The following is a 27,502-nucleotide window of genomic DNA, read 5'->3' as shown; positions in this document are numbered from 1 at the left end:
ACTCCCTAGCATTGAACCGGGGCAGTTAAAGCAGTCTCAAACTGGATTGTTTCTGCAGTGTGTTTTGGAGCACAGAGTCAGGGCCAGTCATTTGAACAGTACCATTACTAAGTGAAAGTATTTCTCAGGACTAAACTATATGTGATGCTAAGTACATAATGACCAACAATGTCTGTGTTTTTCAAAAACAATTCATAGATACAAGAACGGTGATTTTAATTGGGACCACAGCATTTCCTCCAAAAGACAGTCTCTTTTAATGTCACTTTTTAATTATGAGGGGAAAAAATCACTACACTCAAATCTCTTTGGCTAAAAGGTATTTATTAGAATTTCCTGGAACACAAACAAACATTTGACCTTAATAAAGAAACATAACAAGAGTGAGAGATAACTGTGGATATTCTCTGGAAACACTTGCTGTAACTGATTGGAGATAGCAGGTATTTTAGTGTGCATTGGCGAGAGCTCTTCATTCCCTTCTCCTTCTCTTCACACAGCGGGAGGATGGAATAAAACACTCTCAAATATTATTCAGATGATGAAAATAATCCCAGTAGAATGTGGGTTGAATGTAAGTGATGTGCCACCCCATTTATTTTAAGTTATATGTAGAGGTATACTGTTCTTGCACATGGAGGTTCACTAACATGACTAACACAGTGTTCATTGTAACCCAAAAAGTTTACTTATCAAACAAAAAAAAGTCAACCTGTATAGAAGCATTGGCCAAGATCCTACATCACCTACTTAGTTACAAATGCAGGCTCGTCTAGACTGGTAATATCTGCCTGTTTATATCACGTCATTTAATATTGCTTCTTAATGGTTGTTGTTTCACTGTCCAAACACTTTCCTAATTTGAAAAAAAGGAGGTTCAGTTGAAAGGTGGCTGATTTCAGATCATTTGTGGGTGTCTTGTGATAATGGCTGTGATATTACATATAAGCATGTCCATACACACCCCATCAGCCAAAATGTTGCAACCTTCACATGGTCTGCATATCTACCAATGCCTCATATTTTAAAAAAATAAAATAAAATCCTTTGCTAAAGTGCTAAATGGTAATGTTGTTATGGCTGGGTTTATTTCTTTGGAGCAAGACTGCATGCACATACACACACACATACCCCACACACATACACAGAGGTACTCCCTCCACAGTCAGTCTCTTCCAATGCTTGAATGTGTGGAGATCATCTTGCTCCAAGGAAACAAACATTGCAATTTACCACTTTCGCCCTGTTGTTTTAGATTTTTAAAAAACCCGATAGTAATCATCCATTTTAAAAAGGAGTCATGGGAGTAGAGAGAACTTGGGGAATAGGGTAGAAACATCTTGAAAACAGGGACAGATTAGAGACTGTCACAATTTGTAGGATGACCAAACACTCTTGTTTGTTAGGTAGGAACAAAATGCTTTGGAATACTTTGGAATAACGAAAAGTCATGTAATTGGCAAAATGTCATTTGGATCTTCTTTTATTCTGTAGGTCATTCAGCAAGAAATATAACCACCTCCTGACACTTTTATCCTCTCTGGAAAAAAACCCAAGTTTTAGAGAGCTAAGCCCCAAACTAACCTGGCAAGCCCATATATTTTGTTTTGCAAGTTTCTGGAGAAGACAACCAATTAGTGGCTAAGGGGAACCAAGAGCTTTTCCAGCCCAAGTGAATCAGCAGGCTTCACTTTGGTCCTCCTAGAGGAAGATATATACACTTTGACTGCCTTCCCAAACATTTTCCCCACCTCAACGCTGTATATTTTGTAATTTTCAATCTTGTAATTCTCTAATTTTGTCACCACTTTAGGAATGTGGCATGGGGCAAAATTCAGTGCTGGGGGAGAAACAAAACCTGTGTAACTTTCATTCTCTCCTGCCCCAACCACCTGAGAGACCTTGAGGTTGCAGTTAGCCAGAACTGGGCCCAGCAAAGGAGCTGAAGGATCAGGTTGCAGAAAAAAACCACAGTAGCAGTGTACCAAAACAGATTCCTCAGTTGTCAAAGTGTGGCTGATTCTTGGCAGGCAAGCTGAGGAGGACTAGGGCTTTTACATGACAGGCAGGTGATCTCTGGATGTGTTTCTTTTGCACCAGGTCAAGGAGGAGCCAGACACTGTTAAGTGGATTATCAAGAATGGCCACAACTTTAATGCAAAATACTGGGGACATACATCAATCATAATGCAATCATAAATCAATCATAATGTCATCATAAATCAGTCTCAGTCAATATATGAACATTCAGGTAGAGGGGATAACTTCCAGTTGTGACAAAGCGTGTGGGATAAAGGTAATCACATATACATCCTGGTAACACATGATAGATATATTAAATGTGGGTAACCACAATCAAGCAGTAATATGGGATAGCTAGCAATACACAAGACACCTAGAGGGGTGCTAAGAAGCATGCACAAAATGTATAACAAATGAATATATGCCCTAAACCCAGTACCCCTAGGGAAGGTGACAAAATCATGCTCCAATAGCATATGAAAATTCCCTCGTAGCCCCTGAAAGTGACCAGCTGAAGCCTAGGGATATGGTGTAAGCTCCAGAATGCCACATAAGGACAATGGGTGGGTCACACAGATGTCCTGGCCAATAATGGTTGGCAGCCACATGGACAGGCCTATATAGGCCTGCCAGTTCTTGTTGGAAATCTCATGGGGTCTTGTAGTCCCACTATACTGTATTTGAGCGAGGCCTGGAGCAAGATCTCACCCCAACCTCACACAAAGTCCCATGTTGATTTCTGTAATTGCAAGACTTTGCCCTCCATTACTCTGACCAGCCACTTGGAGTAGAAGCGGATCCCGATGCCAGCCCCCATGCAGGCCCAGTGCAAATGGGATCCCTCCGGCAGGCTTTGGGGTGGGTCATGCCTAGCTTACAGTATACAGCTGCAAACAATACAATTATTGCCTCTTATGCTTCAGTCATAAGGTGCATGTTCATGGCTCCCTTCTGGGCTCATTTCTTGCTGCTACACCTGCAAATTTTAACTTTTACAAACAAAATAGGATTTATTGGGGATTCTTTTTTTGTGTCAGAGATTACTGAACAGGAATGTCCCTGTTCAAGAAGTGTCATGGCAATGATTCTTATGTTTCAATCTGGCAAAGAATTTTAGTTTTCTGTTTAAATTATGAATGCATATATTTTCTTGTTACAATAAGATGACAATTCCAGGTCATGTTTTTTATTAATGCACTATTTTTGTGACATTGAATATGGGCAGAATAGGACAGGGATTAACCCTAGGAAGACTCGGCATGACCTGTTACTTCTAACTCTTGTGATCTTGTAAGAATGTTAACATTACAGTAGCTATCATATGAGCTGTAAAGGCAAACATATTTTATTAACATTTTATATCAGTTTGCAGTATACTTGCAGATAACTTTTAAACTGTGCTGAGAACCGAGTCTTACAACTTTACAATTAAAACCTGAAATAACTTATTTTGAAGTTTCATTGAAAATACTATTCAGTACCAACTTATAAAAGAAGCAGTTTAAATTTATTAAAAGATTAAAAGCAACATAATTCTTGGCTATACATCAGTTAACATAGATTTCTGAAATATATATGCAAAGATTTTCAGGCTATACATTCTTCAGTCTACTGTGTAAAGGCCTTCAATTACACCATGAAATAGTTTATAAAATAAAGTTGCCTATTTAATGGTTATATATTTACTATAAAGTTCCTATTATGTAAAAAAGCATTTTTTGGTTCATCAAGGTAAGGACTTTGATTTTACTTCCCTGCAACTACTCTGCTGAACATTGAGATATTGGAATGAAATGTGATATACATGTTCAAGGTACAAATTCAAATACCAACTCCACACTCATCAGACACTTCATACTTGAGTTTGAATCCTGCAACCCCTTTAAAAGGACCAGGAGTAAGCATACCCTCTGACACCCTCTTTTTTATATGTTGCCACAAATGAAAATGAGCATTAAGGCAATACTCCAAAGTTAGTGGCTTCAGTAAACTTATGTAAAAGAGCAAATTGTTATCAAATTTAAATTGTTATTGAAAAAAGTGATGAAATCACAGTTGATATAATCTTAGCAGTTCCTGTTATTTAGTACAGTCAAAGTGTGACTGCTGTTGAGCATCTCTATTATTAGTAGTATCAAGAAATGAAAGAATTATTATCAGCATTTTAGCAAGAAAAATATATTTGTGTTTCCTCCTTCACAGTACTCTTTCCCTCATTATTCTCTTTTGGCTATCCTGTCTCCCTTCAATGCCTCTTCTACAAAAGATGTTAAACTTTGTACTGTAGTCTCTGGATTGAGTAATTTCACAAGAGGTACATCAACCTTTAGTTCCTGGAAAATGTTATGCTGTAGAGTCATAGCTAGCATAGAATCTATTCCAACAGAAAAAAGGGATGTATTCATTGCAATGTCACTTGAGTCTGTACCAGTGAGCTGGTTCACCAATGACAAGACATAGTCTTCAGCTTTCTTTGGAGCCAAATCATGGGCTACATTTTGTTCTAACAACTCAGCATTATTGCCAGTTAATTCTAGCATGATTGCATACATACGGTTTTTGAATGCTGGATATCGTAAAAAGTAATAACTGGTAAAAGTTGGGAAGTTCAGCTTTACAACAGCTTGTTGAGGATTATTCAGAATTAAGATTTTTTTAAGAGACTCATAAATTTCATTGGGTTGTAGAGTTAAAATACCCTTTGATTCCAAAAGATTTTGAATGTGACTTTGATTTTGTAATACTCCAAGATTCAAGGCACCCCAGTTGATGGATTGTGCTGACAACCCATAGTTTCTTCTGTAATGGCAGAAAAGATCCAAGAAGGAATTGGCAGCAGCATAGTTTGCTTGCACTGAATTTCCCAGAAAGGAAGCAACTGATGAATAGCACACAAAATAGTCAAGCTCTTGCCCTTGAGAAGCACAATGAAGATTGATGGCTCCAGCAACCTTTGGACTTAAAACTTTCTCAAATGCACTGACATTCAAAGCTTCCATGACTCCATCATGCAAAACCATAGCGCTGTGAAATATACCTTTAATTGGACAGTTTGGAAAAATTTCCCTGATTGAACTCATAGCTCTCTCAACCTCAGGCTTAAAGATGACGTTGCACTGCAAACTGACTATTCTGCTCCATTCATTCTGGTTCTGTAGATTGCTTATTTCTTTTTGCTTCTCAAGACTGGGCTTTCTTCTGGAAAGAATCACAATGCAACCTCCTCCGTTTTGAGCAATAAACCTCACAGTTTCGAAGCCGAGCCCAGTGAGCCCTCCTGTGACAATGTAAACAGCATTTTGCTTAAACATTTTCCTCTTTGACTCATACATTGGTATGTCAGAAATACAGTTCTTGTGTGCATCGCCTTTCAGCACAGCAAGTGAGACAGACTTGCAGGCAAATGTGGATGATGTTGCAGTGTCTGTCCTCTCACTGTTCTCCGCATGCTGAAAAATGGAGCAAGGCATATTCTTAAATTGCTTCAGTTGTATTGATTTCAGCCAGTTAGAAAAAGCCTTCTGGGAATGTTTCAAAGATGCTTTCTGGAAAATGGTGGCAAGACTGAGAACATGAATTTTAAAGTTTTCATGATCACTTCCAATCAAAGATCTTAGGCATTCAGAATGGCAGTTGTCCGGTATGACAACAACATCCTGGAGATGTGAGAGATGAAGTAAAATATCTTTGGGTAATCTTTCTAGAGGAGGCAGAAAAACAAGTGCATTACAGTGAGCTACATGTTCCTCCAGGCCGCTGTCAAGTATGGTGCACACTACTTTCCAGCCTGCTTCCTCAGCTGAGTGTGTAAGTACTTTGCACAACACTGACTCTGGTTCAGTAGAAATAATACCTAAAGACCCATTCTGTTTGATTTTTGGTAGCATCAGATGCACAATTTCCCATGCTATTCTGAAAAAAGACATACAGGGTACCATTTCAAAACATTGGAATTTTCGGGTATTAAAACATACTGTTTCTGGAATAATGACTTTTGAAGATGCAGCCACTGGATAGCATGAAACAACATGGTCTCCCACTTTGAGCTTTTTTACTTCAGTGCCTGTTGCAACCACTGTCCCACTGTAGTCCAAAGCCAAGAGTTTATACTTGCCAACTGTTTGTGAATTCCAATATAATGTTTTTCCAAAGTTACTGCTGCAAGCACTAACAGGATAATAGTCTTCAGTGTGGATATTTATTTTTTCAATTTTCAGTTCCACACTGTGATTATCAAGAGGAAAATTAGCATCATCAGCCAGCTCAGCAAATATATCTCTTGCCTCATTAGGCTCACATGTATAAAGACTGAATGGCTCCAGCTCAGAGTTATGATGAATAGACTGGGAAGGATTATTGTAAATTCTATCTTTAACCTGAGTGCGCCTAATTTCAGAAGTGTAAATGTTCCCCTGATTAATCCAGACTTCAGGATAGAGTTCTGCTTTGTATCCTCCTAAAACATCTACTAAGGCTAAGATGTCCACTGTACTTGTTGAGCTGATATCAATCATCTGAAAAGTAATGCCAGTAGTTTCAAGCATGCAACATCGGGCCATGCCATACAAAGCAAAGCCAGGGTTAATGTGGTCTACATTGTTGTCTACAGTCCTGTAAGTGATTATCTTGACGGAAGATTGACTGTTGTTCTTCTCTTTCAATGCAATAATAAGCTGACGGAAAGCTTCACAGCACTTCGATAAACTCGCAACAATGGTATCTGGGTTTCTTTCATTCAGTCTTTGAATTCCCCACATGAACAAAACATCACTGTACTCTTGTACTTCTAGCTTAACTCTATCCCAAGAAGGTGATTCTGAGCTCTGGCATTCCAATAATTTGTCCCATTCTTCATACATCAGAAAGTTAGAATTTTTATGCAAGTATTTTTTGAGCTGTTGATGGACTCCAATCTTGTCAGCAAACACTGTAAATCTAAGTGCTTCTGAGGTTTGGATCATTGGGGAGTGTTCAGTCTCTTTCCATTTATTTTCAAAGAGCAAGTTATTTTCATTCCTGAAAGTTTCCTTAATGACAGTTATCCCAACACGTTTCATCTCAGCCAAAACAAAGCCATGTTTATCTGTGAAGCATCCACAAAATTCGAAGTAGTTCTCAGCAGATTTGTTTACCTTCAAATATATCATCATTTCTTCCTCTAAAGGTCGAACAATGACAAAACTGTTTATGTTTGATGGAAACCCTATGACATTTCTGCAAGTCTTTAGAGTCAGAAGTCCCGTCATATGCAGAAAACAGTCTAAGAGCACTGGATGGATAAAATACTCATGCATTTCTTCCCTGGTTTGTTTGTTCACTTTAATAATGGTGATGGCTTCCTTCAGTTCTTCAGAATAAAACACATCACTTAGTTGCTTTAATACTGAACCATAGTGAAATCCAGAATGATAGAGTGTTTCATATATTTCATCCTTGCTGACAAATGTTTTACATCGCTGAAAAATATCTTTGTATGAAATGCTCTTTTCTTCAAGACAGACTTCTGGATTCTGTTTGATTCGTCCTAATGCAAAAACTGCATCTGATGAGGAGGACAGTATTTTGAAATCTCTTCCTTCTTTTTGTGAGTCCAGCTTTACTTTTAAATCAAGAAAACCTTCATTTAAAACACAAGGTGAGGTGAACTTAATGCTTAGCTGATATAAATTTGCAGGCACTTTTGGTCTTGAGACAGTCAGCACAGCAGCCAGAGCAAGTTCCACAAAAAAAGCACCAGGAACTAGAGCAATGCCATTGTGCTTGTGCTCATACAGATAAGGTGTTAGTGCCTGAGAAACAGAGCACCTGAATTCAGTGTTATCATTGCTAACATTGTGGATTAACAGATGATTTAAGTTTGCAACTGTTGCAGTTGTCTGTCTGACCATGTTATTAAATGAGAGGAGTTTCTTATGATCAAATTGATACCTGGGGTAGGGTGCTGGTATTCCCTGATAGCCCTCAAAGATATGTTCCCAATTTGGATTCAACCCCAATTCAAAAAGGCCTTTTACAAGATTGAGAAGTGTCTCATGCTCTTTGAAAATTTGCAAAGAAGGAAACACTTTGGTCTGAATCCCTAAGATTTCTTGAATGTACCTCTGCAATGCTCTTTGTGGTCCTATTTCTACAAATGCAATATTGTCCTTGTCTTTTGCTAAAGCCACTATGGCCTCTGCGAAACAAACAGGCTCTCGAGCCTGTCTGGTCCAGTAGTTACCGGTGACAAAATCGCCATCTGAAACAGTCTTCCCTGTTGTTGTTGAAATCAAGTCAATTTCTGCCTTCCCTTTCTTTAATTCTGGCAAACTTGTTGCCAGTTCTGTTAGTATTGGATCCATCATGTGGCTGTGATAGGCAACGGGAACATTTAGAGCTTGAAAAAATATGTTTCTTCTATTAAAGTGCTCAGCTAGATGCTTCTGAAGACCATCAATGGCATCTGCATCCCCAGACAATGTACAAGACTGAGGACTGTTAAATGCTGCCACACAGACTTTCCCTGAGTATGCTCCAAGGGCTGTTGACACTTCTTGAACAGGGACATTCCCAACAACCAGCATTCTGCCCCCAGTGACTGTAGCCTGTAGCCTGCTCCGGTGATGGATGACTTTGACAGCATCTTCCAGGGAAATCAATCCAGCACAATGGGCAGCAGCCACTTCTCCAACTGAATGTCCAACAGCTGCAATTGGCCTTATTCCCCAATATTGCAGAAGCGTAAACAAGGCCACCTGCAATGTAAAGATTAAGGGCTGGGCAATGTCCGGCTTTGACAAATCCTCCTGCTCACTTTCAGTTAATCTGAAAATATCTAAAGTGGAATATTTCTGAAACACCGCTTGTATTTCATTATATTTGTCACTGAACACCGGTTCTGATTTCAACAAAGTTTCAAATACTCCTTTCAAATTCAGGCCGTTTCCAGAGAACACAAAAATCAACTGAAGAGGCTTCTTTGCAGGAACGGTTTCTATTTCAGCCCCAGAACAAAGTTCTTGTTCTAACTGCTGGAGAGAGGACACCACAAATGCTTTTCTGTACTTGTAGTTAACATGACTTCTTCTGCATGCAGAAGTGTAGGCCAGATTTGATAGTGCCACGCTGTCACTTGTTTTCAAATATCTAGCTGTATCTTCCATTGTCAGTTTGAGAGAATTGCCTGAGGCTGCAGAGATAGGAATTAATTCTACAGGGCGTTTGACTGAAGGAAGAACTTGGGTTTGTTTAAATTGTCTGACAACCACATGGGCATTGGTTCCTCCGACTCCAAAAGAGTTAACTCCAGCTATTCTTCCAGATTCACTGGGCTCATCCCATTTCTCCACTGTAGTTGGAACTGAGAGATTTAATTTCCTTGTATTTATGCTGCTGGTGCTTTCTGAAAAGTGCAGTGATGGAACAATCTTTCCATGGTGCATCATCAGAAGTACTTTGATTAAGCCTGCTGCCCCAGCGGCAGACTCTGTGTGTCCAATGTTCCCTTTAACAGAGCCAATCTTGAGAAGAGGCAAGTTAGAAGCTCTCTTTTTACCAATGACATTGCCTATACTTTCTGCTTCAACAGGATCTCCTGCAGGGGTTCCTGTCCCATGTGCTTCAATGTATTGTATCATGGATGGATTAACATGAGCAGGATAAATGCTGAGTAGCAAATTCTCTTGCTGCTGCTGAGATGGTCTGGTAATTGGAGTGACAGATCTTCCATTATGATTGATGGTACTCATGCTGATAACACCCCATATTTTGCTGAAATCTTGCTGTGCCTGTTTGGGGAGAAGGAAAAAGAGGACATATTTATTAAGACTACCAAAAAAAAAAGGAGACTGTTTTCAGCAATAATTTATATTGTATAAACAATTATATCACATTTTCATGAAGAATCAATTTGAAAAACTATGAGTGGGATGTACATTAAATGGGGCATACTCATCTTGTGTCTTTCACAGAGCTCATGAAATAAGAGTCAAGAGCAGTATAAGTCAAACAAATTCAATTCTGCTTCCTTACCTTCTTTAAGGGTTTCAGTAAAAGAACTCCACAGCCCTCTCCTCTTCCGTAGCCATCACCTTTTGTAGAAAAGGGTTTGCTGACTCCTTCTGGTGAGATTAATTTTGCTTTACTAAGAGGTATGAAAACTTGGGGTTCTATGATACAGTTAACTGCCCCACAAAGAGCAGCTTCACAATCTCCTGTGGGGAAAAAGAACGTTTGCTGGGGTCACTGTTAGGCTCAGTATTTGGCTTTCTGTAAAAAATAAATAAATCAGGCTTTCTATTATTTAAAAAAATGTATTTCACTTATTAAACACAATCATGAATCTTCTTCCTCTGAAATCATGGTTGATTATCTATGTCCTGTAGACTCATGTTTCTGGAGCCACTTCTTGAATTTCTATCAGCTCATACACCACTTGTCTACTGGAATCTATAGCTATCATGCAATATCTTCAAATTAAAAGATACTACTCTGCCTGACTTGCCATTTTTTTTTATGAGAGAGAAAAAAACCAAAGCTAGTTAGGAACAAAATGCCTTCTTGTGTGGCCTAAAGGTGAAAAGAAAGGGAACCTCCACAATCTGAGCATCACAGTAGAAAATTACTGTATACAGTATCTAGCATTCTAACCAGATATAACTCTGAGAGAGACAGGATACAGAGATGGGTCTCAGATATGAAACATATCAGGACCATATGGGAGAAAATGCTTCTTTGGATAGTGTGACCCCATACCGTTTAGGGCTTTATAAGCAAGAACTAGAGCTTTAAATTGTGTCTAGAGTTGAGCTGAGAGGCAAACAGTACGTACATAATATGTCTAGTAAAGCAGGATCCAGGAGCCACTTTTGGCACCACACGTTGCATTAGCTGATAGCTCCGATGTGAGAGCCTCATGCACAGTTTTATTTTGGAGTTTATACATCATGCATGCTTTGCCACTTTCGTGCACTCTATATCTGTGGCAGTTTCATTGTCTTTTCATAGTATGTAGTTACAACACTTTGATACCACTTTAAATGCCTTGACTGCATCCTATGGAAGCTTTGGATGGAAGCTTGGGGAGGCACTGAAGCAATGGCTGAATATCTCACAAAACTACAAGTGCCAGGATTCCATAGGATGGAGCCATGAGAGTTATAGTGGTCTCAGTGCTACAACCTTGTATTATGAAACAGACTAATGGAGGTAAAGGTCATATAAACCACCTTGAGATCATCAGCAAAAAGACAGGGTATAATCAAATTCAAAGAACAAGTCTTAGGCAATGTCATTAGTCTACCTTGTTTAATTGCTTGCAAAGCGAAGTGTAAAGCATAATGAAATGAGGAACAGGCTGTGTCAATGGCAATTGATGGTCCAGTCAGATTAAATGTATATGAAATCCGGTTTGCAGCTATGCTCATTGCTGGCCCAGTGGCATCATAATGACTAATTTCAGAGGTGCTTCTGATGCTTCTTAGCAAATAGTCTCGATTCATCATTCCTGTGCAAAGGATAGATGACATATGAGGAAGTGATTAAGAAATACAGCATGTTTCAATTTGCATAATTAACATGCAGATAAACATAACTAACATACAGATAAACTGACTCGTGTTAACTGAATCTCATCTCTGTTCTGTAACTAAGGGCCCAAACAGACAGGCCAAAATAAAGCTGCTTCAGGTCTCTTTGGAGGTATGCTCTTTAAATGACACATGCATTTTAATTTAGCCAGAAGTTGTGCCAAAGCTGTGCTCCAGTCCTTAGGGCTGGAGCATGGCTTTGGCACGGCTTCTGACCTCTTAAAATGCATGTATCATTTAAAAAGCATACCTCCAAAGAGACCCGAAGCAGCTTTATTTTGGCCTGTCTGTTCAGGCCCTAAATTTAGCAAATAATGTACACAAGCTGTTTGTTAGTTGTATAACTCAATGGTTTTAAAAATCCACCCTTAACATATTCCTTTCAAAATACCTATCAGTTCCCATGTCTTTGAAAAATGTCATCTCAGGCATTTGTCCTGATTATAGTTCTAATTAGTGAAATATTAGCATCAAAACTTGAAGAATTTAAAGGGAAATTGTATCTCTATTAAATTCACTTTCCCCCTATTTTAAACTAGGTGATAGATAATCTTGTTTGTAGTTAACAATGAATTGAGTGACATGAGCATGTGTTACCTCTTATCATTACATTTTTCAGTGGACTTTGATGTATTGAAGCTATTTTTGAAATACAGGTTTGGTAGTGTAGTATAGTGGTTTGAGTTTTGAACTACAACGCTGGAGATCAGGGTTTATTTATTTGTTTATTTTAGGGTTCGATTCCCCACTCAGCCACAAAATCCACTGGGTGCCCTTGGGCAAGTCACATGCTCTCAGCCTCAGAAGAAGGCAATGGCAAACCTCCTCTGAACAAATCTTGCCAAGAAACCCCCATGGTAAGCTTGCTTTAGGATTGCCATAAATCAGAAATGACTTGAAGGCACACAGCAACACGTCATTTAAAGAGGTAGCTGTGTTTCTTGGCATGACTTCTTTACCAGAAAATTTGGCAACAGAAACAGAAATAACATGAAAACAATATGGATTTATTTATTTATTAGATTTATATCCCAGCGTTCTTCCAAACTTGGATTCAAGGCAGCTTACAATTATTTTTTTTAAAGGATGCATCTAAAACATTAATTACATACACCATAGAAAAGGGGGATAGTTCAACATGTTTGAACAAACTTTTTAATCAAAACTAACAATATGCACATGTGAAATGAAGCAACCAGTCCTGAGAAGCTTAAGAATGAAAACAAAAAGTTTTTGAACCTTCTAGAGCAGTGATGGCGAACCTATGACACACGTGTCAGTGCTGACATGCGTAGCCATTTGGGGTGACACGCGGCGCCCCCCCGGGACAAACCTGCTTTTGGGGGGGCCCTGCCCGCCCCTGCCCAGTTCCCCCCAATTGAGGCCTTTGTCCTGGGCCCAGCCTCCGGGCCGGGTGCACTCATGAGGCTGGCCGGCCACCCACCCACCCCCTCCTCCTCCTCCTCCTCCTCCATGGCCGCGCAGCGCCGCCCTCTGCCTTCACCGCTCCTCCTCCCCCTCCCCCCAGTGCAGCTGCTGCGCAGCCCGCAGCGCTTGCCTGGGCCCCGGCCGGAAGCAGTGCGTGCTCGCCCCTTTTGCACGCTTGTGCGCGGGGCTTAAGGGGCAGCGCTCGCCTCCTAAGCCTTCTGGCCAATGGCAGACGAACAGGGGCTGGCCTAGTTTCCAGCCCCAGTCTGCCATTGGCCAGTGTCAGGAGCCTTGGAGGAGGAGGAAGAGGAGGCAAAGGAGGAGGAGGCGGCGGCGGCAAAGGAGTAAGAGGAGGAGAAGGAGGCAAAGGAGGAGGATAGGCCTCTGGGGCAGGGGGAGGGAAAAGTTTTTTTTTAATTTTTAAATATATACAACCCAGCCTTGGTTTTTTATTTTACTTTATTTTATTTTATTTTTAAATATATACAACCCAGCCTTGGTATTTTATTTTATTTTTATTTTTGTTATTAAATAACAAAGTGTCCTCCATTTTGACCATGTCTAAGAAACATGCATTTATATTAACATTTTTTTAAAAATCATTATTTTTCTGGTGTGTGCTCCATTTTTCAAAAAATGTGTCCTACATTTGTAAATTATGTTTTTTTGTCAAAGTGACACACCACGCGAATTATGCTCGATTTTTTGCCGAATTTTGACACACCACGCCGAAAAGGTTGCCCATCACTGTTCTAGAGAGTACTTGAAGGCATCTTCAAAAATGCATCCAATTATGACTTTTTCTTTCACTTTTCTTATGATTTCCGTTTTGGTGACCAAATGTACTATCTATGTTGCTGTTCATTAGTTTTTTAATGTGATGGTGATGGCTGATGAAGCAGTCTTTCCTGCTCTCACTTTTTTGATCTCTCTGTTTTGGTGTCTATGAATATTCAGTAAGGGATTCTAGTGGCAACTGCTATTTACTATGCCTGTTGCAGCCATATTAGCTACAGTAGGATTGACTAGAGTAGAATCGCATTTTCCCCAGGTCGCAGTTTATTAATTATGTACTGCAGCAGCAGCTCTGCCAGTGCAATCCAACACTAAGACTTATGTTTTTCTCCAGACCTCTTTCAGTACCTTCCCTATGCCAGTGCTGTTAAAAAAAACTGATGAGGAAGAAAAAAGGATCTGAACAAGGGGAAAAAGGCCTTGTAAAAAGGAACTTCATTGTCAGAGGCTTTGTTAACAGAGGTATGCTTGTACTCTGATATATGACCTATTTCACTTCATCTTGTCCAGACATAGCACATTTCAAAGTTGTTTCAATACATAGTAGGTCCTGATCAGGAAATAAAATTAAGAAGATTCCAGCCCTTTCACACTCTGCTTTAACTGTCATAGGTTCAAACGACACTGCAGAACTAATCTAGTTTGAGACCACTTTTTCTGCCCTGACACAATGCTAGGAAATTCTGGGAACTTTAGTGTTGTGAGACATTTAGCCTTCTCTGTCAGAGAGTCCTGGTGCCACTACAATTCCCAGAATTCCCTAGCACTGAGCTGAAGTAGTTAAAGCACTCTCACACTGGATTATTTCTCCAGTGTGTTTTGGACCATTGTTGCATCCTAAAGTATTACGGGGTTTGTAATTTTGGTAAGGCAGATTGGCAGAGGGTTCTAAATATCTTGTGAAAGTACCAATAATAGGATTTCTTAGGATGGAACCATGGAAGTTAAAGCAGAATCAAAGTGCTATAATTGTACGTTTGTTTTTTAACACGATGGTGATGGCTTCAAGACATCATGACTGGCGGAGAATTCTACCTTTATTGATTTAATTATTGATTTAAAAGTCATGTGAGTCACTTCTGGACATTTTACTTTATGTAACTGAAGTGTTTTAAATAGCAGCATAAGTGTTTTAAGCATCTTACCAATGAAAACTCCAGTTTTGGAACCATTAATGTCTTCTCTAGTGACTCCTGCATCTTCTAGTGCTCTATAGGTGCATTCCAGAAGTAGCTTCTGCTGTGGGTCCATGCACCCAGCTTCCACATCATTAATTCCAAAAAGCCTGTTGTCAAATGCATTAAACCTATGAAACAGAAGTTGAAGCAACATAAATGAATATATGCTACTACCAACACATGCATTTACAAGGCAGCCAAATATTTGTATTTTAAAAAAATATATATTTCCAGTAGTTATTTAAAATAATCTAGGGAAAGAGGCAGGAAAAAAATAGACCTTCTGTTGGTAGTAGAATTAAAACAGTGGAGACAAATATATATATAGCTAAGAACATGTACACACATGCAAACACAGAGATTTGAATTCAAAATATTGTGAGTGGAAGTTAAAAAATGTATGAGGAGATCCGGAACAAAAATGAGGGAACTGGCAGACACTTTTATTGTTTTTATCTCAAAGAAAATTTGGGTTATGAAATATTTCATTTTAGATTAATAAATATTTGAGACAAATTGTTCATATATTTCATTTAAACAAATAAATATACATAAGCAGAAATTGGGTCTAGATTTAGTCTCCAGTAGAAGCATGAAGGCCTGAGAGGAGAAAGGCTAGAAAATTTGGAGACTGCATGGAGACTTTTCCCCATTTTTTCCCCCTGCAATGACTTGGAAGGGTCCCTTAAAACAGGGAGGAAAATAAAATGTTTTGTTTCAGAAAGATTGAATAAAATATTTGAGACAAGGTGTTAATATAGTCCTAGCATTTCCTGCCACAAAATGATTTGTAAAAACACGTAGAACTTGATGTTGGAAAGAAAATTTTCAATGCAGATTATAAAACATCTTTAGGTATTTGGTTCAGGAATGCAATTTGGGATTCTACCAAGCATAGTCTATATTATTTTCTTGCTGTCTTCACATTTCTTGCTGCCTTCACATTCAGATTCAAAGGTAAAAAATTGGTATATACTTGGAAAGTATGTATGGTCCACACTGGAAATATTATTAATATTTAAAACTTACTCTTCAATAAGAGCTGCGTGTCTTGTGCTTGTTTTTCCGGGTTTGCTGTTGTCTGGATCATACCAGTCTCTTGTATCAAATCTTTCTAGAGGTATTTCTTGGACATAGTTTTTGCCTTCTATGAGAACTTGCCAGAAATTATCTATTCCTTCCCCTGTTGCAAAATAATATTTTACTAGAATTATGTCCAAAATTATATTTGACAAATAGAAATATAGCTCTCTAAAGACACTTAATCTGACTGAAAGAAGAAATGAAGGCAATAAAAGTATGACAAGTAAATATCAGATTATCAATGAGTAATGGAATGATATCTTTCTTGGTCTTCAAATTAATGACAGTAAATACCTAATGAAAATCCTTTTTCTCTCTTCTACCATTTACTACCCTGTGATATGGATTATCCTCCTGTATTAAATGTTCTTACTTCAGTGACTAGTGGTTGTTTCTGTAAGCATGTCATGTTCAGCCAAATATTCAACACTTTAAAAAATCAAAATGAACACTGTACCCAAATAACTGTATGTTTTTATTATCATCTTAATGATAACATTAATTATTAATGATGATATTATCCATATTAATAACTGCATAGGAGCCAGCACAGTGTAGTGGTTTGAGTCCTGGACTAGGACTCTGGAGACCAGGGTTCGAATCCCTGCTCAGCCATGGGCGATCTTGGGCAAGTGACACTGTCTCAGCCCCAAAGGAATAAATAATGTAATAATAAAATAATAATAATAAAATTTATTTTTATCCCGCCCCTCTGCGCAACGCAACTGGGGTGGCTTACAACATTAAAATATTCAATTCCACATCTTCAATCCCACCCCCTTAAAATACGATTAAAGAACAAAATCAAGATTAAAATCAAGAAAATCAACCAGGATATTGTGGATGTTGTATGATATCGTATCACTTCAAGAGTTTTACTTGAAAATTGAACATATACTTTAAAAAATTATATTAGACTTTCCAGTAAAATTCTTGAAGCAATAAAAATAATACATTATCTCATTTAATTTATATATGATGTAAAGCCTTATAAGATAGAGACATGTCAATGGCACCCTCCAAAAGTAAGTCCAGTGAAGAGTCTTGTAGCACCTTAAAGAGCAAAAAGGGGACTGCACTCTATGAAGATATTGTCAAATACAGGTTGTTAGTCTTAAGATATCACAAGATTGTGAAGTCGAAGGCTTTCACGGCTGGCATCTATAGTTTTTTTGTGAGTTTTTCGGGCTATGTGGCCATGTTCTGGGAGAATTTATTCCTGTCATTTCACCTGCAATCTGACCTATCTTCCACATAGCCCCAAAAACTCACAAATAACTACCATATATCACAAGTTTCTTTACTGCTTTGCTGGAACACAGCTCCGCCTACAGGAAAAAGTATTATATTGATCCAGTGGTAGAGTCTATCATGTCTATGGGGTTGTTCTCACTAGGTGAAACCCCGCGTTCTGAATCGAATCCAAGGAGTGGCGTTCCTATTAGGATCCGATTTAAACCTAGAACGGTTCTAGAGCAACCCGCAATCGTCTCCACTACAAATCGAATTGTAGAGCGGAATAAAATTTTGATTCGAGTTTTCCTCATTTAACGCGTGTTAAAAAAACACTAGGGTCTGACCTACGTTTTTCCATTGATTCGATTTAGGAACCGGAGCATTTAAATAGGAACGACAGCCTTTGAAATTGCGTTAGATGAATGGGAGGAGCGGAGTGCGATGGGGCTGTCCTTGGGGGAGTTGCCCTTTCTGTCCCCATCCGTCTGGCTGTCGCCATTTTTGCTTCCCTCACCCCTTTGTCCGCTGTGGTCTTTCAATAAGAGATAAGGATTATTTTTATTTTTTATTTTAATGGTTTACAGGCGCTTAATCTCTTCAGTGCTTTAAACACCTGAAGTCCCGGCTGCTCAAGGCTTCCCCCGGTGGATTGCAACCTCCCCTCTGTGTGGGGAGAGCCCATTTCTAACGGAGGAGAGGCAGGAAGGGAAGGCTCCTCTCAAAGAGGCATTCCCTGCCCGCTTGGGCTCTGATCTCGCCCAGGCAGGGAAGGGAAGGCTCCTCGCGAGGAGGCATCTGATCTCACCCAGGCAGGGAAGGGCTCTGATCAATTGGGGGGGGGGGATAGAGCCTTTCTCCCTCCCTTTCTCAAATGGAATCTGCCTTCTCCTCCAACCCTGGAAAGAGAATCTTTGGGAAGAGTGCTCCCTCCCTGCTTTTCCAGCAGCCTCCTTCATTGATCTCTGTGCTCTCTGAAGGGATTCTCCCTGGCTGTCTTGGGAGAAAGGATGCTGCCCTCCAAAACCTATCCCATAGTTCCTCTGGAAAGAGCTTCGCTTTTTGCCAGCAGCCTCCTTCATTGATCTCTGTGCTCTCTGAAGGGATTCTCCCTGGCTGTCTTGGGAGAAAGGATGCTGCCCTCCAAAACCTATCCCATAGTTCCTCTGGAAAGAGCTTCGCTTTTTGCCAGCAGCCTCCTTCATTGATCTCTGTGCTCTCTGAAGGGATTCTCCCTGGCTGTCTTGGGAGAAAGGATGCTGCCCTCCAAAACCTATCCCATAGTTCCTCTGGAAAGAGCTTCGCTTTTTGCCAGAAGCCTCCTTCATTGATCTCTGTGCTCTCTGAAGGGATTCTCCCTGGCTGTCTTGGGAGAAAGGATGCTGCCCTCCAAAACCTATCCCATAGTTCCTCTGGAAAGAGCTTCGCTTTTTGCCAGCAGCCTCCTTCATTGATCTCTGTGCTCTCTGAAGGGATTATCCCTGGCTGTCAATGAAATGGAAACGATGCCAAAAGATAAATCGCTTCCAAATATTCCGGATTAACGTTACGTCATTCTGACGTACTATTGATTGACAGCTCCAAATAAGGTATGGAGGAGAAGAATCACTTTATTTAAACACTGATTTCATGCCAAGTAGGAACGCTTGCAGGTAAAAACTTCAATTTAAACAAACAGATGGGAACGATGAACAAAGCGAATCGGATAGCGGGATAAGAACAGTGTTATTTTGAATCGATTTTATTAAAAACGTTGTATTTTAAATCGTTTCAAATCTTAAGTGGGAACAACCCGAAAGTCATTTATACCTGCATGTCTTAATTCCTCTTAAAACCTTCTAAAAAGTTAATCCGAAGATGGATGCTTTACAGTATTTTTTAAACTACGGTGTCCTCAAACCTCACATCAAAGGCATGATTTAATCATTTAGGGCTGAGGACTAAGCACTCCATCTTTCTTTTTGTTTGAGTATGTTAATACCTTTGCTTGCCATAACCATGTTTGTATAAAGCAGACTATGCTTACAAGTAACCTTCATTTCCCTAGCAAACGGTTCAAATCTAGTTCAAACAATGGTTTGCCAGTGTGGTTTGGAGGCAAATGATAATTTGTGCCATTTTGGCTTGCCAAACATTCTGTCTTCCTAATTTATAGATGCTATTACTCAGTTGGGCCAGGAGAGATGAGGATATCAATTGTGTAAATTTCATCTGCCAAACAGGTTTTGCATATTGTACATTTGTTATATACACTGTACCTATACAGTGATGAATCCCCACATACATTTACAGAACAAAGTATTAATAACTGAAAACTTGTTCATGATATATACTGAAGAATTCCTCATAAAACATACATTATTCAAGGTACAATCTCCAATATCCCAATGGCTAAAATTTAGAGATTTACGTAATTTGCCCAAATCCAAAAATGATTGTGGCAGTTACTTAGATCACAATTAGTGCAATTATGCTAGAAATATGCATAAGCAGTACAGAATTTTCAAAATTGTAAAGCCTGAGTTGGTTTCCCCATCACTAGTTTAATAAACAAATATCAGTAAAGAAAATTAAAAGCATACTATAATTTCACTTAGCAATGTGCAATACATACCTCCAGGAAAATTGCATCCAATTCCCACAATGGCAATTTCATCTTGAGTTTCCATCATTCTTCACTGTTATTCTGAAATTTAAAAAGCATTTTCATTAATCCACATTGTTATTGTTAGGTAAAAGTTTCCTAAAGGGACAAGAGAGCTCTGAAGAGGAGGTATTGGAAATGCCTCACTGTTTGCCTGGTAATAAAAAATACATAATACAGTAACTAAGAATCTAATGTGTTTTCATGATACCCCAAAATTATATCTGCAGTGGCTTTTTCACTAGAGGGCCAGCATGGTGTAGTGGTTTGAATGCTGGACTACAACTCTGGAGAGCAGGGTTTGATTCCCAGCTCAGCCATGGAACCCACTGTCATTCTCTCAGCCTCAGATGTTGGCAATGGCAAACTGCCTCTGAAGAAAGCTACCAAGAAACCCCCATGATTGGTTCACCTTAGGGTTGCCATGAGTCAAAAATGACTTGGAGGCACACAACAACAACAACAACAACAAAATAGTAAAGTAGAAAGCCATCATGACGTAGTGGTTTGCGTGTTGGACTATAACTCTAGAGACCAGAGTTTGATTCCCAGCTTGGCCATGAAACCCACTGGTAACCTTGGGCAAGTCACAAGATCTCAACCCCCGGGGAAGGAAAGAGCAAGCCTCCTCTGAACAAATCTTGCTAAGGAAACCCCGTGATAGGTTCATATTAGGGTCACCATAAATCAGAAATGACTTGAAGGCACACAAGAACAGCAAAAGCAAATAAAGTGAGATCCAAGAAAAGAGCAACAGATTCTAGTATTAATTATATACCACTCATTAAAAGAATTTTTAAAACCCTCTGAACAAATTCTGCCAAGACAACCCCATGATAGGTTTACCTTAGGGTCACCATAAGTTGGAAATGACTTGAAGGCACACAACACACACAACAATGGTAGGGCTGGCCATGCTATTCAGAGATGCTTCCTCTTCATGGAGTAAGTAAAATAATCTTTCTTGGTTTAATTAAATCCAGATCTAATATATTCCTAGGGCTAGTTTGAAGTAACTAATGCATTCCATGGCCATTTGAGGCTGAACTAGACATGCCAATTGCTTTGGCAATTAAGGTGACTTTTAAAATGAGGAAACATAATATTAAAGGGATGAGGTAAAACGATAACATCTAAGCCCTCAGGAAAGAAGCAAGAACTTCCTGACGGTAAGAGCAGTTCATCAGTAGAATAGATGGCTTCAGAAAATGGTAGATTCTCCTTCATTTGAGGTTTTGAAATAAAGGTTAGACGGCCAGTTCTCAGGGGTGCTTCCACAGTGAGTTCCTGCACTACAAGGGAGTGAGATTAGATGGTCCTTGGGGTCCTTTCCAACTCTATGATTCTATGATTCTACAACTGGGAAAGAATTTCTGCAAATATTCTCATCTTTGTATTGTACAGAATGCATTTTGTACAAACATTTTTTTCCACAAGAGCAATTTTGTATTAAAAATGTACTCCCGCCCCCTTATTCTACAAAATTATGCAATATGTCCACACCAAAAAAGTCCCAAAATGCATGAGAGAGAGAAACAGAGAGAGAACAAATAACTTCAATAATCTCACCCATTGGGATAAAAGTTTTGAAATCTTTAATTCTTACAGTTGAGAACATACAGTATTTATCCAAGATTTTCATTCCTACTAGAAAACCACTAGTTAAGAAAATTGAAAGTGCAAAAAAGGATGGAATTAAGTTTTTGGTAAAGCAGAAAAGCTAAGTATTGAAATTATCAGTACTTACAGAACCAGGTCATTCACTCATATGTTTGCCATGCTTTCAGCTTTCCAAAGTATGCAGGTAAAAAGTAACAAAAGATTTTGCTTGCATTATGCTGATGGTAAAGTTCATTAAGTATCAAGGATCTTAATGATGGGAGTTCATCAAATACTAACATAAATTTCTGTTGCTCCTGCCTTTTGGTCTTGTGAGGATTCACATCACAATGACTGACCACATCTGTCAAGTCGTCAGTCTTATAAACGTTTTGCAGGCTTTTTACTGGAAGCCTTTCCATTACAACAAGGCTGGGAAATTCCCACGTGATGCAAATATCAGGATTTCCTTCTAATAAGAAAAAGGCAGACCTCAACATTTTCTACAATTATGCAATGTGCATCTATTTTTAATTAGCAAAATCATGGTTGGCAGATAGTAAAGTTGACTCCACCTCACATAAGCAACTACTTGCAAACAGTCAAAGAAAAATTGTGCCCAGAGATTCTTGGCAAGGTTAAAGGGGTTTCTGCAGCAAAACTGTTAAGAGTGCAACATCTGGACTCTGAAAGTTGTTACTCTGAAAGTTGTTAATATATTTTTCTTAATGGACTCTGAAAGTTGTCTCCTAACACAAGATATTATCTGGGGCATAATTTCTAGAGTAGACAGTTGTACTTCTAGAGAGGTTTTTTTTTTTATCCTAAGTGTCATTATCTGTTTTTACAGTTCAGAGGGGGAGTGCAGTTATTTATGTGGTCAAAATAAGCACATACAAAGAAGGAAACAGTATGTTTAGAGAAACACAAAGGTTGATAGAAGTACAAAAATGGAGTGACTGAGGCCTCATTCCCACTACCTTTTAAATCGGATTGTGAATCAGTTTGAACCGATTCAAACGACCCTGATTCCCACTTAATTCAAATTGCTGAAGCGATTCCGAAAGGGGGGGCATGCTCTAGGTCCATTTAACCAGCGTCAAAAAGATGCTGATTTTTTCTGCATCTTTTTGGATAAAGCAGTTCTGCACAGGTCGGAACCGGTTCGGATCCTGCTCACCTGGCTGACTGGCTCACTCTGCACCTCTGCTGCTTTACTAGTGGTGGTGGTGAGGGGGGATGTTGGTGTAGCTGGCGTAGTCAGCGTAGGCTTTGCCTAGGTATCCCAGGGTGCCCACCATGCCCTGGTAGGCCTGGTACTGGTGGTGTAAGGGCCCGAGGCGGGCGAGCAGTAGCCTGCTGCTGAACTGATTCATCAATCCAGATCAGAAACTGAATTATCTGATAACCAGATTAAGTGGGAATGAGGCCACAATTTGAAGAAAAATGAAAACTTGAGGAAAATACCTCAAAAGAGGCAGATGCCCCCAGACAGTTAAAACATAACTGCATAGTTTCAAAACTGCATGGCTTGGCAACTGTGCATGTGAAAGGGATCAAGGAGCCCTGGTCGGCCAAAAGTTAAACATGAGTCAACAGTGTAATGCAACAGCTAAAAAAGCCAATGCAATTCTAGGTTGTATCAGTAGAGGTAAAGTGTCTAGATCGAGGGAAATAACTGCCACTCTATTCTGGTTTGGTCAGGCCTCACCTGGAATACTGTGTCCAGTTTTGGGCACCACAGTTTTAAAAAGATGTGGACAAGCTGGAGTGTATCCAGAGGAGGGTGACCAAATAGTGAAAGATCTGGAAACTATGCCCTATCAGGAGCAACTTGGGGAGCTGGGTATGTTTAGCCTGGAGAAGAGAAGGTTAAGAGGTGATATGATAGCCCTATTTGTCGGGATCAGTTTCAATCAGGTGTCAGACATGGGATAGACTCTTTTTAGTTGCCCATTGGTGATCCAGAGGGATCCATTTTGCTTCTCATACTGTATAATTTCTACATGAAATACTAGCAAATGTCATCTAAATGATTTTGCAAACATGGGGATCCATTTGCAGTAGAAACCTGTCTCTATTTTTCTAAAGAACAGGCTGACAAATTTCTAAACCTTTGTTCAGGGGCAGTAATGAACTAAATGGAAGTTAATACATTGGAGCATAATCCTGAAGAGCCAGTCACTCTGGTTTAAATACAGTTTCTGACATCTGTTAAGAATAAAAGACTACATGGATGGGGTACCACCATCCTTGGATAAATCTGGTTCTTAATCTGGAGATATAATCAGTTCTAGCAATAAGCTTTAAAACAAAAACGGAAAGTATCTGGAAAATGATGATCTGAGGCAAATTGCCCTGTTTCTGGGATACCACATAAGCAAGTTGCAAGGAGCTTAAGAAAATTCACTTTATGACGTATTACTGTTATTTTTAATGCACTTACTTCCTTATACTTACTTCCCTATTCCCCTTCATGTTTCCCCTTATGTTCTTTTGCTTTCTATCGGTTGTACTGAAACAGAAAGCTGGGCTCCATAGTTGTGGGTTGAATAGGTATTCACTAGCTCATTCTCCCCCAGATGAAGGAGAATAGCATCAGGTGGATGCTGTGTTGCCACACGTTTGATGATCTAGGGCAGGGGTAGGCAACCTTTTTGAGCCGGGGGCCGGGTTGCTGTCCCCAGACAACTGGGGGGCTGAAGCCAAAAAATAAATAATTAAATAATTTTTAAAAATAAATAAATAAATAAATAAGCACTGCCTCGTACTCTCCTCATGCAACGCCTTTCAAAATGCAGTTCCCCCAAAACCATATACAGCCTCAGGAGTTGTAGTCTGGCAAGGTTCCAGAGCGCTCCGATAAACCCGGCTGAAAGGCCTCGCCAAGCTACAAATCCCAGGAAGGAGGCATGGCGGCTAAAGTGGAGTCAAACTGCTTTACCTCTGCAGCGTATCTGGAAGACCAGGTGCATCTGATGACCTAAATAGGGATTAATATGACCATCATCATCACCATCCATCACCATCCTCCTCCTCAGTCATCCCTCCTTGTTGTTGTTGTTGTTCCATCATGATCCTTCCTCCTTCATCTTCTCTTCCTCCTCCCTCCATCTCCTCCTTCCTCTTCTCAGGCCTCTTCCTTTCTCCTCATGTCTCTTCCCCATTTTCTTCCCTCCTTCCACTTCTTCTTTCTCATTCCTCTTCCTTCTTCTTCCTTCTCCTCCTCCTCCTACTTTTTCCACCTCCTCCCTATTCTTCCTATTCTTCTTCCTCCTTCCTCTCCCTCTTCCTTGTCCTTCTTCTCCTTCCTCTTCCTCTCTCTTCCTATTCCCCCTCCTCCTTCTTCTTCATCTTCCTTCTTTTTCCTTCTCCTCTCTCTTCCTCCTCCCTCTTCCATCTTCCTCCTCCTCCTCTCTATTTTCCTCTTCCTCCCCTTCTTCCTTCTCTGCTTCCTTCATCTCTCTTTCTCATCCTTCCTCCCCTTTCCTCTTCTTCTCCTCCCTCTTCTGTCTCCCTTTCCCCTTTTTCCTCCTCTTCTTGCTTCCTCTTCCTTCCCTCCTTCCTCCTTCTTTCTTCTTCCTTCCTCCTAGCCCTTCATCATCCTCCTTCCTTTTCCTCCTTTTCTTCCTTCTCTTCCTTTCCTTCCCCTTCTTCCTTTCCCCTTTTTCCTCCTCCTCTTCCTTTTTTCCTCCCCTCCTTCCCCCTTCTTCCATCTCTTTCCTATTCTTCCTCCTCCTTCCTTTCCCTCCCTTTCTTCCTTCTCCTCCTCCCTCTTCTTCTCGTTCCTCTTCCTCCACTTTCCTCTTTTTCCTCTTCTTCCTCCTCCTTCCTCCTCTTAGAGGCCAGGGAAGAAGGTGGTGGCCGGCCCTCGCGCTCCTTCCCCAGCCTTTAAGGAGGCCTGGGCCTCCTTAGAGGACAGGGAAGAAGGTGGAGACCGGCCGCGATTGCGGAGGGGACGGCAATCGGCGGCAGGACCAGGCTGGGGCCGGTCCCAAGGCCTTGCCGGGCCAGATCCGGCCCACGGGCCGTAGGTTGCCGACCCCTGATCTAGGGAAATAGAGCCCCTCTCTGTATGCCTCATCGACCCCACCAGCAAATACTAGCTACTGTATATGCAAGATATCGAGGTCTCGTTCTCTGCTAGAGTATACCACATGTAAGGTCAGAGGCTTTCACATCTTACTCTTTTCAACCAACAGTATATATACCCCACTCTCTTCTATGCCAGCATTCTCTGAATATGGCAGCCACAACTGCTAGCAAAACATCAGGAATAAACTCTTCTAGAACATGGCCTCATAGCCTGAAAAAAACATACACAAAAACCTATACAACATGTAATTCAGCCTAAAAACAAGGCTGTGTCTCACTATCCATACCATTTTGGTATGGATTTTGCTCAACAGAAACACAAAGAATTAAATGGGGAGCATCTTGAGTTGAACTCAGAAGCAAAATGGAAGCCAGTGTAGTTCTTGCAAGACCAGGTTTACACAGTCATTGAAATGCACACCTGACACCAGTCTGGCTGCTGTATTTTGCATTAGTAGCAGCTTCTGAACACTTTCAAGGGCAGACACATGTAGAGCACATTACAGTAGTCTAGTCAGAAGGTAACTAAAGCATGTAGTCTAATTGGTAGGTAACTAAAGCATGAATCACTGTGGACAGATCTTCCATCGCCAGGAAAGGGCACAGCTGGCGCATCAGCCAAAGTTAGGCAAAGGTGCTCCAGGCCACCACAACAACCTGGCTTTCTAGGAGCAGCACTGGATTCAGGAGCATCCTGAAGATATGAACCTGATCTGTTAGAGGGAGTGCAACCCCATCTAGAACAAACTGTGATCCCAATCCCAGGTTGGTTTCCCTACTGACCAGCAGCTCTTTGATCTTGTCTGGATTAAGGATCAGTCTAGTCACCTGCATCCAGTCCTTTAGTGCATCTGGATAACAATTCAGTGTTGGAAGATTTTTACATTCTCTTTCCCGCTCCCTAGTTAGGGATTTCCTGCATGCAAACTTCTCTCTCTCTCTCTCATTCACACTAACCATGTAATTTAGGGACCAACAGACATTCTCTGTCAAAAATTTTCAACTGAACTGCATGTTTTCCATCTTCCTCCTCTCTCAACTTTCTTTGAAAAGATGATGAGATAAAGGTTTCTTTGTACCTGAACTATTCACTAGCTAGATTAGGATATACCTTTTTATGTATATATAGATTAAAGCCATTAGTAAACGTTTGTTTCAAACTACAAGCTAGGTGTTTGTTGTTTTTGAATCAATCTCAGTTCTTAGGGAAGCATAGTTAGACAAAGGCTGCTATTCTGCTGATTTAAAGTTAGAACCTAACAGACTTGGCTTTGACATTTTTGATATTTCACTATTTTTTGTTTCCTTACTAAAGGTTGAAGTCTTAGGAAACTTAAATTACATTCAGTATTACAGACTAACCACTGAAGTGCTAGGCCCTGATCTTTATTATTTATACACACATGCACATGCTACAGCCTAATTACTAAACAACCATTAGGCACCAAAAGGTAGCTTTTCAAGCTGTGCCAAGTGCCCACCTCAAAGACTACCCCCATCATTGAGTGACAGGCTGCCCAACTACTGTATGTGTGTGTGTGTTGGGGGGGGCATTCTTCTTGTATTATCTTAACTAGAACTGTTTTTGACTTCCAAAAAGATTTTAACAAAATTGTAAAAGATTTGTGGGCCAAGACATACACAACAGTTCCAGTGGGGGAGGCAATGAGTTCAGTTTCTCTTTCTTCTTCTTTGGAATTGCCCAAGAAAATCCCTGCAAGGTTGACACAAGATTGTTAAATTCTTCAGATATGAGAGAGAAAATTCCTTAGCCCAGTACAGCAAAAACATCTGAGTTCCAATATAAACGTTACAATAAGTACTGCTAACCTCCATCGATCATTCTCTTCTCATTGTTG

The 27,502-nt window shown here is 40.1% G+C and overlaps 1 protein-coding gene across 1 annotated transcript; it reads right to left on the bottom strand.

Moving 5' to 3' along the window:
- Positions 1-1,238: 1,238 nt before the first annotated feature.
- Positions 1,239-19,994, bottom strand: LOC149309990 (uncharacterized). The gene is made up of 6 exons (XM_089533430.1): positions 19,920-19,994; positions 16,019-16,172; positions 14,957-15,117; positions 11,303-11,506; positions 10,033-10,214; positions 1,239-9,788 (listed from the first exon to the last, which is right to left on the bottom strand). Exons 1-6 carry the CDS (start codon positions 19,975-19,977, stop codon positions 4,239-4,241), a joined length of 6,309 nt encoding a protein of 2,102 aa, XP_089389556.1. The 5' UTR covers positions 19,978-19,994; the 3' UTR covers positions 1,239-4,238.
- Positions 19,995-27,502: the final 7,508 nt, after the last annotated feature.

The sequence above is a fragment of the Sceloporus occidentalis genome, unplaced genomic scaffold (assembly GCF_023333645.1).
Source record: "Sceloporus occidentalis isolate IW3139 unplaced genomic scaffold, rSceOcc1.0.p SCAF_7, whole genome shotgun sequence".
NCBI lineage: Eukaryota > Metazoa > Chordata > Lepidosauria > Squamata > Phrynosomatidae > Sceloporus > Sceloporus occidentalis.
The sequence above is the reverse complement of the archived record's forward strand: the minus strand, read 5'-3'. Positions and strand labels throughout refer to the sequence as shown.

Bases quoted from the DNA above. Each gene is read 5' to 3' on its own strand.
- LOC149309990 (XM_089533430.1), bottom strand. From the start codon at position 19,977: ATGATGGAAACTCAAGATGAAATTGCCATTGTGGGAATTGGATGCAAT. The intron at 15,118-16,018 runs GTAAGTTTTAAA...TCTGTTTCATAG, and splicing joins CACGCAGCTCTTATTGAAGA to GTTTAATGCATTTGACAACA. The intron at 10,215-11,302 runs GTAGACTAATGA...TTTTCCCCACAG, and splicing joins TTTGCAAGCAATTAAACAAG to GAGATTGTGAAGCTGCTCTT.